The 12789-nt window shown below is 30.4% G+C and overlaps 1 protein-coding gene across 1 annotated transcript; it reads right to left on the minus strand.

Moving 5' to 3' along the window:
- Nucleotides 1–3488: 3488 nt before the first annotated feature.
- Nucleotides 3489–7833, minus strand: LOC126682781 (mitochondrial-processing peptidase subunit alpha). The gene is made up of 13 exons (XM_050378540.2): nucleotides 7661–7833; nucleotides 7111–7353; nucleotides 6711–7007; nucleotides 6389–6556; nucleotides 6102–6269; nucleotides 5917–5997; nucleotides 5714–5780; nucleotides 5376–5473; nucleotides 4769–4841; nucleotides 4580–4650; nucleotides 4279–4328; nucleotides 3955–4067; nucleotides 3489–3869 (listed from the first exon to the last, which is right to left on the minus strand). Exons 1-13 carry the CDS (start codon nucleotides 7697–7699, stop codon nucleotides 3820–3822), a joined length of 1518 nt encoding a protein of 505 aa, XP_050234497.1. The 5' UTR covers nucleotides 7700–7833; the 3' UTR covers nucleotides 3489–3819.
- Between the last annotated feature and the right edge of the window lie 4956 nt (nucleotides 7834–12789).

Consider the following 12789-nt stretch of genomic DNA (forward strand, 5'->3'; position numbering starts at 1 on the left):
TCTACCCCGAGGCACTAAATTAACCTCTTTTCATCAAGAAAAAAGTTTAAAATAATTCTTCATTTTTAACCTAAGTTAATTAGAGTTTAATTAGAAATAAATTTTTCTCTAAATGAAGGACTATTTTAAACTTTTTTAAATGAAAAGAGGTTAATTTAGTGCCTCGAGGTAGAGGTGAAACATAAACACATATATCAGGGTATAAATGAATTTTTTTCTAAATCAAGGTATAAACGAATTTTTTTTTTTAAGATGAGTGGTTTTTAAGTAATTAAGCTTTATATGTAATATTTGTTAGATACTACAAACATTACTAGACCAATCTTATTCCACTTCAACAACTCCAATATTTATAAACAAAATCCAATATGTTATATTTATTTATTTTTATATTCCTTTTTATAATCTTTACATTTTCTTAACTGTTTGTGTTGCTTTATCTATCTATAACTATTCTATAAATGTGAAGGGGGGGACAGGCAAAATTACAACCTTAACCTTCAGTAATTAAAAAATTTACGAAAGTAAGTACAAATCTAATTCTAATAAAACAAATAAAATATTAAATAGAAGTCTAATACTATTAGGAAAGTTTAGTTAAGTAGAGGTCTAATTGTAGCAAAATATATCAACTTTATTTCAATAAATAGTTATGCAGGCGAGGCAGTTGTTTTTTGCATGGTTTCCTTCGGCCAAAAAATTTAATTTTAAGTTGGCAGTAATATCATCGAATTCTTAAGGATATTTGTGCTTTGATATAAAAGGAGCTTTCATATTGTGATCAAAAGTCAATTTTTTTGCTTTAAGTAACTAAATTTTACTTGGTGACTAATATCTGTGTTTTTCGATTTGGGTTTTTTTATTGCAGGCAATATTTTATGAGCTATGTTGGATCTCCATAAGCTTTACTTGAAAGAAAGGAATTCAAAATTCACATGGTATGTATTTTGAATGTACTAATCTTTAGATTATTTGAGGCTACTTTTTCATAAATTAATGTTAGTATATCGAGTTATTTTTAAATTGACGCCAAATTGCTCTCAATATATTTTAATTAGCAGCATATTATTTCAACAATAATAAATTTTAATAAAACTATAATATATGGATAAGAATCTTTTATGAAATTTGAGTATATCATATGTATTACAAGTTAACTAAGAGTTTAACTCTTTAAAAGAATTCTCTAAAATAAAAACTCTTTAAAAGAATAATATTAATAACAAAATTACAACTTAACTAAGAGTTTAACTCTTTATAAGAAAATCAAGTAAAGAAACGTCATACCAAATAATAACTGGATGTGTAAGAATTTGATTCTAATAGAAGTTTAATTGGAATAAAAGTTTATCCTATAATGTGTTTTCAAGTATTAAAAACTGTCTCCAATAATCAATAAAAAGTAATAATTAAATACAAGTCTAAATCTATTAAAAATTAAAAAATAAAGTATAAGTGTAATTCTAATAAGAAATATTAAATTTAATTTTAATAAAAAATATAAAAAACAGATTATAAGAGTTTAAATTTGATAAGAGTTTAGTTTTGATGGGATAGTATCGAGTAACTAGAATTAATATCAATATCAAGCTTATTTTCACCATATCTACGATTTCAATATAAAAGGCTACTGCCACTATGATTAATTATACGAGTAAATAGGCTACTGCCTATGATTAATTATATGAATAAATATAAACAATTTAGTAACATATCTCATATTATGACTTTTATGTTTTCTTTTTTTGGTTTAGGTGAAGAAGAAATCAAGCTTGAAGGCATTCATGTTATGATGGTGGCGAGTGGCGACTATTCTTCCTACTTATACAACACTTTCGTCATAAAAACAAAAGAATTTGATCTTACGATGGTGGCATGACTCCTAATAATCCAGTAATATCATCTAAAATAAAATCTTTAATCAATAGACGTAATTCATTTTAGTTTGGATAAATTATACGATGATTTCAGTATATTTTGGTTAACAATTACTTATAAATATTATAAGATTATGTATTGGATCAAATAAGTTGATTTTTATGTTTTATAAAAAAAATGTTAATTTTTAGAAGATTCTAAAATTAGATTTTACGAATTAATTATATCAATTCATAAATTTATTCAGTTTAACTTATATAATACAATAACGGGTCACATTATTAGTTTGTTACTATATATTGATTTATTATTTAAATTATCCTTTTCGATTTATATGTATTAACAGATCAAATTATGAACCATGTGAAAAATATTTATAAATAAATTATAAATATTAAAAAAGAATTTGCCTGTTTTTCTTTAAGTCAACTTTTGTTAAAGTGTATCCACCGAAAAAAAACTTTTGTTAAAGTGTTAATAAAATATTTATATTATTAATCAATTATTTGACAATAATAATTTATTTATTAATTTTTGGCCAAATGTCTTAAAAAGGCCAAACCTTTCATAAAAGTTTCACAAAAGTCCTGATCTTTCAATTTTGTCGATTTTGGCCAAAAACAAATTATTTGGTTTCAATTGTGGCCAACTCTCAATTTGATTTCAATTTGCCTATGTGGAGCCTATGTGACGCCTATGTGGCATGCCAAATATTAAAAGGTCAGGACTTTTGTGAAACCAAATAATCCATTTTGGCCAAAATCGACAAAATTGAAAGGTCAGGACTTTTGTGAAACCAAATAATTAGTTTTTGGCCAAAATCGACAAAATTGAAAGATCAGGACTTTTATGAAACTTTTGTGAAAGGTCTGGCCTTTTTACAACATTTGGCCTTAATTTTTTATTATTATATATATAACGGGTCACAAGAATATTGCTCACGCGCGTAGCGCGTGGCGAAAAATTAGTACTATATATAAAAGCACGGAGGGGGGGGGGGACAGGCAAATTTACTGAATAATCCTTTTTAGTTTACTAATAAATAAAAGTTTTATAGTCATTAACTAATTAGTTATTTAATTAATCACTATTGTAATTAAAGACCTAATTAAAATAGGTAGCTAAATTATCTCCAATTTAATTTTTAATATGTAAAAAATAACTAAATTGTCTCCAAATTAGTAATAATACCTATCTTTTAGTTTGATTGAACTACAAAATTAAAATATTGTATTTGGTCAATATATTATTATTTAAATTTATATCTTATTATTTTTAAAGATATTATTCATGAAATTAAGTTAATTATTTAATTATGGTTATTATAAAACCAAAAGAAGAATAAATTCAATATGGAAAAAAATTTAATAACCAAATATATTATATTTACTTTTACAAAAATTCTTAACTAATTTAATATTAATTATAAAAAGAAAATTGATATAATTATTATAAATTTACTCATATATTCATTGAGGAGTTACGTTACGAGCCACGTGCATAGCACGTGATGCGAAACTAGTCCAAGTAAAAAGGTTAAAAGTGTAATTGTCAAAAATTCAATTATTTTTGGCAATTTAACCTAATAAATTAACAGGTTAACAGCCAAATTAGTCAATTGTTCAATGGACATGTATTTAACTATTTATAGTACAAGTAACATTATTAACATGAACCACCAATTTCTTTTATCATGTTACAAAGCAAAATTGTGATCCATGCATGTTCCAAAATAGTGATGGTGCAAATCCGAAAGAATCAAAGTGTTGGAGCTAATTGCATGGATATTATCCTATCTATCTATAGGAAAACTTCTTCCTCAGTTTTGTTTTTATTTCAACGCAAGAAAACCGAAGGAAATAGTCGGACTTGGCTTAGACACGGGATCAATCCGTGATGATGGCACAGTAAAACTCAAACTCAGTGCCTCATCCTTGAACTTCATGCATGGAACTTCCTGCTGACAGACTCGTAGCTTGGGACGTTCATAACTGACGACGAGAACACAAAGACATTTAAGAATCACAAGTTAAACCAGAATTTAGTACCAATATATAAATAAAGTAAGAACATTACCATCACCATAAGACGCCATTGATAGAGGCGAAGAAATAATCTTTTGGGCGATCTTAGTAATGTCATTAGGTGTGATTTCTTCCACCACCTTTAAGAAATGCTCAACAGGTTTCCTGAGAAAACGAGCCACAGACGTGTTACCCAAAAAAACATATTTGACAATCCATTCAAATAAAGAAGCTTTGGCAATGTGATTTATTGTTTATAGTTGTTCAGTAGGAAAAATAAATGCTGTAAAGTTTAATATATTTATTTTTGTCTCTGAATCTTTTATCAAAGTCTTGACAAATGAACCAAAGACAAGGACCTATAGAATGAAGCTACCTTTCACCATAGGTCAAATATTGTCTCCCGATATCTTCTGCCACAACCATCTGCACAATGCAGTCATACAACAATCACAAAAAGCCTTACAAACAAAAATGAAAATGTGAAACAAGCAATAAATATTGCGAAAATGAGGTAGAAAATAAAATACTTCAAATATATTCTAGTCACACAACAGAACACAATAAAGTCAAAACAATTTTCTATTATCATCTCTAAGGTTTAGAACCATTTAGCCATAAAATAACAAATACTGTAAGCAAAAAGATACATATGCCTCAAGAGAAAAGAAACATACTCGAGATTCTAGATTCATCAGAACAGCAGATTTTGTGGACTCTTTGGCACGAGCAAGTTGTAACTTGGAAACTGCCATAAAATAGGAAAAGAAAAGGATAAGAAATGGCAGGATGTATTAAGACCTGAGTAGTGAGTAAAAGTCATCACACAAACACCATAAAGAGAGACGGAAAGATGGAAAAAGGACCTTGTCCAGGTGCGGCAATTGCAAGGAGTTCTCCCGCAGCTATGTCAACTGCTTTTGGTGCAAAATCCGACGTCTGTCACAATAAAAGATCCTCAAACTTAGTTTTGGTTTAGCGATGATACAATCATTCGCAGGCTTTCACCCAAGAGATTTAAAAAGAATCGTATGTTCGAATTGTTTCTTATACTCAGCAATAGCATGCTTTGGTTTCTCAACTCAAGTACAAATACAAACGAAAATACAACAAAATCCATACAAAGAGTAATGATTGTAAAATGAGAAAAACAAACCATGTTTCATGCACACACTGACACACATATTAAGTCGAATACCTATTGAAGACACATAGTTCCCCATAAGAATTTTTTGAACTATTCTCTGTTCGTTTAAGCCTACTTAACTACCATCCACTGAACTATGATGTATAATACATCCAAGCCTTGAATCTTCCTCAAAGCGGAAAATCCGATAATATATATATATATATATATATATATATAAAAAAAAAAAAGTAACAAGAAGAAGAAAACAATTTTCAGTTTAAAAAATCAACCAAAAATGTGTGAACATACATCAGAAGTTATATTAATTGGATAAAGGGTCTTACAGTGCTAGCATATATGCCAAACAATCCGGTATTATTGAAAATACTGTTGAAAGCAGAGAAGGAATGAAGCTCTTGATACTCATTTAAGGCTCGGAGATCTGTGTTTAAATGCAATCAAGTAATTAACAAGGGGAGAAAGCCCAAATATTTACATAAGCAAACACTAGAGATTATGAAATTAGAGAAGTAAGTTGGAAGGCACAATTTATGAAAAATTACAAGAGTAATCAGAATAGAGTCAAATTATAAAGCTAACATTTTATACTACACAAGTAATCAGAATAAAGTCAAACTGTAAAGCAAGCATTATTGGTACATAGGTAAGTAAATGAACTTACATAATCGTGAATGCATCCCTTTCCCAGGCCCCCCTGCAGAGAATGAGCCACCACCTCCCATAAGCATCTGCAATAAAACTAGAAATCTTATTCACATATTTATTTTAATCTAAAAAATGCAAAATATAGGTAAAAGTAGATTGAAAGGAAAGGGCCAAAATAAAAAAACAAATAGAAGAAAGGGGCAGTCAAGCAGTATAAACCTGAAGAACAGTCAAAACTACAGCTTCTTTATCATTAAGCCAGCCTCCGGGAACTTCAAAAGCAAGAGCAATATGTGTCATCTAGAATCATATGGAACAAAATGAAAGAAACAGTAAGCACCACATAAACTTTACAAACATTAGTAATAGAGAAAGGATATAAGAAATCGGTAATGCAGATGTACCGGTGAATCAGATTGACGGCGATAATCCCCACCAACATACACAGATTGTGGTGCTTCAGGTAATTGGACATGTGGGAGATCAGAAAGAAGTGGCTCCGCAATAGATATAAGCTCCTCAAACTCAACACCAGAAGCTGCAAGAACCATTCGAGGAGCTGTATAATGCTTCTGCAATTCCAAAAAAATAAATCAGTACAAGAAAACGCAGGATAGAGACAGCATAACAGATTAATTAAAAAATGAATGAGGATCCAGTGCAAAGACAAAGTAGAACATTTCTTTCTTACAGATACAAATTCCTCCAAAATAGAACCATCTATTCTATTTAGGGCTGATTCAGGAGCAACCAAAGGATTTGCCAATGCCCCACTGTAACCAGCAGAATGAATTGCTTCCAAAAGTAAGCCTTGGGGATTATTAGAGAGTTGTCCAACTTCATGTTTCAATTTTTCAAGCTGCACAAAAACATGATGGAGTATTATACACTATAAAGACCCTTCACAGGGAGCAGATAAATCCACGTCTAACATAAAAAAGGACCCAACAAAACCATTTGAGTTTTGGTTTCATAATACCAAGAAGACTAAAGTGGAAAACATCTAAAATTACCTCTTCACTAACTTCCCAATCTAGGAAGACAGGATTTCTCACGCAGTCGATAATCAATTCTACCATTTCAGGAACATGGGTCCTAAGAGCATCAAAAGTGTATGCCATCTGTTCCCGAGAGGCTGAAGCACCAATATTACCTCCAATTGCCTCTACTTCCCTCACAATCCGCAAGTGACTCCTATTCCTAGTACTCTTGAATGCCATACGTTCAAGCAAGTGTGTAGCCCCACATGATACGGGTGTTTCATAGATAGAACCACAATCGACATACATACCAATAAAGGCTGCAGGATTCTATCAACAAATGAACAAACAAAGTATCACTAATCACTCTTTAAAAAGAGTAAGATTCATTGGAAAATCAAGAGCAATAAGGCTAGCAACATAATAAACATACCGGCGTTGCTTCAGAAACAATTCTCATGCCATTTTCGAGTGTTTTTGACTTAACCTTGCTCGGTTCAACATAATCAGGCAATACAGGAGGGAGAGTAACATCTACTAGCGGCGAGCTCAAAGAAGGCAGAGAGCTCGATTTTTCACCAGTCAGCCAACTGAAGAAACCGGGCGAGGAGGATGTCCTTGAAGCAACTGCACTAGCAGTTGCATATCGCGCCGCCCTTAAATTTCCGGCATGGCCCTAACCAAACAATGCCATTCCATTCAGTTACAAATTAATCAAATAAATACACAGATAAAAACACTCAACACATTTCAATTTTAATTGCTGAAAGTTCATAAATGAATTAGATTCCACATCATCAAAAGAAATAAAAAATGATTCAAAAGAACAATCAAAACATAAAATATTTGAAATTAGATCTAGCATTGAAACATTAGAGCTATAAATTAAATGTAAAACAATAAAAGAAATGACTCTTAAAAAGAATAAATAATGTTTTTCAACCAAACAGAGTAAGTAATTAGGGGTTTAAAGAATAGTGTACCTTAAGAGCTCGAAGACGAGAAGCTGCTGTTCTGTACATAATAGTTATTACAGAAATGAATAATTACTTCAATCTGAGCTAACAATTGAAACCCTAATTTTGTTTTTAATTTTACAATAAGCGAGAAAGGTGGCTGCTGATTCTTCTAATTTGCATTACATGACCAGTTTCATGGAAAATTTGAGTTATGATTCCGTGTAGTGTAGTGTATGATATTTAACTGAGCTTGTGCGAAGTAATCTCGCCATGTCATTATTTGAAAATAAGGTTCTATATTGGCAAAACGTAGTATTTTGGTCCCTGTATTGTTTCACTTTCTTGAATTGCGTCCCTCCACTATAACTTCTGTGCACTGGATCCTTATATGTTTAATTTTGAAGACCAAACAAAAAGTGTAAACAGTGAGTACGCTTGAGAGAATATTTTTAACAAAATGAAAGTGCATGGGGCTCATTTAAATGAATAATTTTTTGATGCTTATCATACTAACGGCATATACAATAACTTGTATAGTAAAATCGAGCTTATTTTTTAGTTTACAACTGAAGCATATCTACATATTTGTGTAAAAATGAGTTAATTATGGAAAAAGGAGTCGAATCTGAGGCAAAAGGCCTGAAGCAAAAATATGGATTTGGTACGAAGCCGGTTGTGTATATAAAGCAAAGCGGGAGAATATTGAGTTGAAATCTCAAACTCTCACTCGCAGATAAAACATTTTTCTCCCTGTGCTGTGATTGTTGCCAGTTCTCCTTCTCTATAATCTGAAATCAACCACGCCATGGGAAATTTTCTTTCTAAAATATCTGACCACCTCCGCTCAAACTTTACCAGTCAGTACCCACCGCACCATCGGACTAAACTTTACCAGTCAGTACCTCCTGCTCCATTTGGCATTGCCCTCATCACCGTCGGAGTAGTCCACAACCCCCACGTTCTTCATCAAGTAAATGTAAGAGTTCATATCGAAATCGACGTTCAAGCGGATGCGCCTCCAGTGGCAGAACTTGACATTTATTGAAATCACCAGTTCTAGTTCTAGTACATAAACATATAATTCGTCGTCTATTTCTTTTATTTTTAGAAAAGGGTCCGTGTCTGTACCAGGAATTAGACTTTGCATTTGTGAAATGCGCATTAACAGTGATGTTCTTGATCTGCGTATATCGGTATATTCAATAACAATGGTGCAATGTTTGGTTTGATTTCTGAAAATATAAAACTTTCTTTCTTTCTAGTGTTTGTTTCTGCCCTTTTAATTAGTTTTTTTGATGTTTAATTGGTACATAACTAATCAATTCTTGAACCCTAATCTTTATTTCATCATCAATTTTTTTATTTACAGAGAAAATTCCATACGTCTTCAAGCTCTGATGGGATACATGGCATTTTACAAATGTCTAGTGGTTGTTTATGTATGTAGTCTAGAAATGTCTAGTGGCTGTTTATGGGATCTTATGTGATTTGCCTGCATTATAATAGAAGTTCTAAGCTAGAGGTTTTTGGCTGGCTACTCTTTAATTTCATTGGGTTTGAAATCTTGTTAACGAACTAGCTGATCATATTTTCATCCACCTGCCCACCAATGTGACTCCCAGGAATATTATGTGAGTCACATTGTGCATGAAATCATCTGCATGGAATCAGATGATTCCATGCACAACAAATTATTTTATTTTCAAGTTTTTTTATTAACTTTTTTTCATTTTTTATTTAATTTTCAATTTATATACGTAAAAATATACGTATGTTTTTTACGTGTATTTTTTTCACATGTATTTTTTACGTGTACTTTTTATGCATACTCTTTATGTATATTTTTTATAAAGCCTAAAAGTACTTCTCTTTTTTACAATTCTTCTTCTTCTTTTCCTACTAAATACTGAGTAGACTATCAGAACGGACATCCGGTGAGACCTCTCCAATGTTCAATCTGACCTTTGTTTCTTGGTCATATTAGATTAATTTCTAATTAAAAACAGTAGTGTAGATTAATCATCATTTATGTTACAAATGATTTAATTTATTAACCTATAAATTAATTAGTGACTTAATTAACTTAAATATTAATTACTCCCTCCGTTCCAAATTAATGGGCACTATTTTGAATTTTTTTGTCTCAAATTATAGGCAGTAATTTATTGCTTGAATTATATATATATCCTCATTAATTATAATATATTACATTAAAAAGAGAGCAAAATTCACTAAAAATAATGTTAAAACTGCATTAGATAAGGGCTAGTGTTGTATGTTTTTTATAAAATTACTCATTTTATATAGATTTATTAGAATTTTTTAAAATTTAAAACCGCTGATCAATTTGGGATGAAGGGAGTAAAAGTTAGCATCTGTCGAAATTATTTGAGTCATAAATCCACTAGTAAGAGTAATTAGTGTTACTAGTCTAATTAATAGTACATGTAAATAATAAATTATTTTAATACTTCTAATGGTGGGTATTTTTACACTACACCATTTGATAATTACACTCCATTTTTAGATATAAATGACATTATTATCAAACTTATTTTAGCTGCAACCTTAGATATTTGGACTAAAAAAATATCAATACTTGCTAAAGGTTATTAGCGAAAACACTTGTGAAATATGAAAAGAGAAAAAATAAATGAATTTCAATAAAAGGTAATAAAGTCATTAGCAACTAAAAGTGGAGAGCAATTATATATGATGAAGTGCAGAAATCTTCACCCTACTTCTAATCATTCTTATTATGAGATAATTATGACTAATAAATTAATAGAAAAAGATTTAATTAGTCCTTAATTAAGATTATATTTTAAGCTTATGATCTTAAAGTAAGATCAAAATCATATAATGAAGTACGAAATTCTTGAGGTGCCAAAAGAGAAATTCTTGTGTGAATTCACCATGTAGGATTGTGAACCATCCATTTATCGTGTGACACGTGGCGTAATTAATATGAACAACCAATCATTTAATAGCCTTATGTTTTAAATAAAAAAACCTCTAATTAACAGGCCATTAAAGGATTGGTTGTTCATATTAATTACGCCACGTGTCACACGATAAATATAATGGATGGTTTACGATCCTACGCGGTGAACTAGGTTCACACAAGAATTTCTCCAAAAATTGACTATGCATGTCTTTTATATGTCAAGGTTTAAACCAGGCAACCAATGGGTTGGTACAAGTGATAAGCAGCTAGATATCGCTTAAAGTCTCGGGTTCGAGTTTTGTGAATGCAGAAAATTCTCACTGGTACACTCACCTACCATGCCAGCCTGGTGCGCGACGCAGGTCGGATCTGAATTAGTCAGGGCAAAACCCTGAAAACTGAATGAGCTTACAAAAATAAACGTTTAAATCAGACAAGATACACATTGCTTAGTTAGAAGCTAGGTTCATAAAGATTGAACTCAAGAACTTAGACGATTTCGGATGAAAATTCCACTATCTTGAGGTGTGGAAGTTGTAAGACAACATGACCATGCATAGTGAATGTGATTTATTCTAATACTTAACTTTGAAGAACTTGAATGAGATTCATATTTTTAATACACACACATGTAAAAGAGAAAGAGATTAAATCTTAACTTTTCTTTATGGCAATCTTCAAGCATTCAAAGGAAATCTTCAAGACAATTTTCATCTCTTTCAAGTATTTTCCTCATCTTATTTCTTCTACCATTGATTTTTGATCCTATTTATTGGAAGTATTAGAACATGAATCTAACAATTATAAATCATAGAATTGAAAAAGTTATTTGAGAGAGATTGGAATTGTAAGGATTGCATTGATTAACCAAGCAAGTTAAATTAGAAATAACACTAAAAAGCCCTAGCCACCTTCTCTTTTCTTTTCTCTCTAACAAACCCTAGCCGCCTAGAGTTTTTTTCTTTTTTTTTCTTCGGCAGCCGTCAATGGTTTAATTTTTCTATTGACGGTAGCCACCCCTTTTGTTTATGTTATTTTAATTTCATAGAATATAATAAATAGCCAATTCTTTTTCATTTTTCTGACGGAATAAAATTTATCACGAAGCGCAATTCAATTATCAAGAAGCGACGATAGATTGAAGATCTTTCAGTAACAAAATGGATTCGTTTATGAGTTATACTAGTTTTATTTATTTTTTATTATTTGTCTTTTTATGAATGTTTTACTTTATCCTTTCTTTATGAAAGGTTTGTTGTCCTTTCTCTGTGAAAGGTTTGTTGTCTCTTTTTTAGAAGGAGTTATATCAAGTGTTGATTGAATCGGATGCTGTGAGTTTGCGGGTGTTTGGAGAAGTTTGAATGAAGAGTGATTGAAGACTACACTTAATTCGCGAAACAGTTAGTAATTTATTTTATTTTCGTAAGTAAGGTCTGCAAATCAGGCAGCATGTTGTCTGTTCCATGTCAGGTCATCGGGTTTAGTTTTCAAATTATCCCGAATTTTTTACAAATGTAACTGTTTCATATTCAATTTAATGAGATACGATGAATTCAAAAAAAAAACCAAGCAAGTTACAAGTTCTAATTCAAAGAATTTGGTGTAAAGAACTTAGGCCTAATGTTTTAAAAAATCCCAACCTTTTAGCCCTTTTAAATCCTATCCTGACGTTGAAAACTGGTCAATTTTAGATTATTTTGTATTTTTGTCTCTGAAATATTAAATTAACGTCATTTTCATTTGGAAAAAGTTTAAAAATGTTCTCCATGTCTAACATATATTAATTGTATGTTTTTAAAATTTATTTAAATTTAGTTAAATTAATTAAAAATTTAAATTAGAGTTAATTTGATTATGGTTTTTAGTTAGTTTTTAAAAATAAAAGACTTATTTGTAATTTTTTGAATGGAAATGAATTTAATTTTATCTTTAAACTTAATTAATTGAATGATTTCATCATTTAAATAAAAAAATTGACAAAAATTGAAAAACTGGAGTACAATTAAAACGGTAAAATGCAAAATAAGATAAAATTGATAAGTTTTCAATGTCATGATATGATTAAAAAGGGGTTAAAATATCATGGTTTTTTTGAAGCATTAGGCCAAGAACTTAATACAAAGTCTTTGCAATGAATAAAGTAGCTACATACTATGAGTCTAGGATTTAGAGAGATACAAAGTTCTTTGATTCAAAGTGAGGATAT

The sequence above is a fragment of the Mercurialis annua genome, linkage group LG5 (genome assembly GCF_937616625.2).
Source record: "Mercurialis annua linkage group LG5, ddMerAnnu1.2, whole genome shotgun sequence".
Classification (NCBI taxonomy): domain Eukaryota; kingdom Viridiplantae; phylum Streptophyta; class Magnoliopsida; order Malpighiales; family Euphorbiaceae; genus Mercurialis; species Mercurialis annua.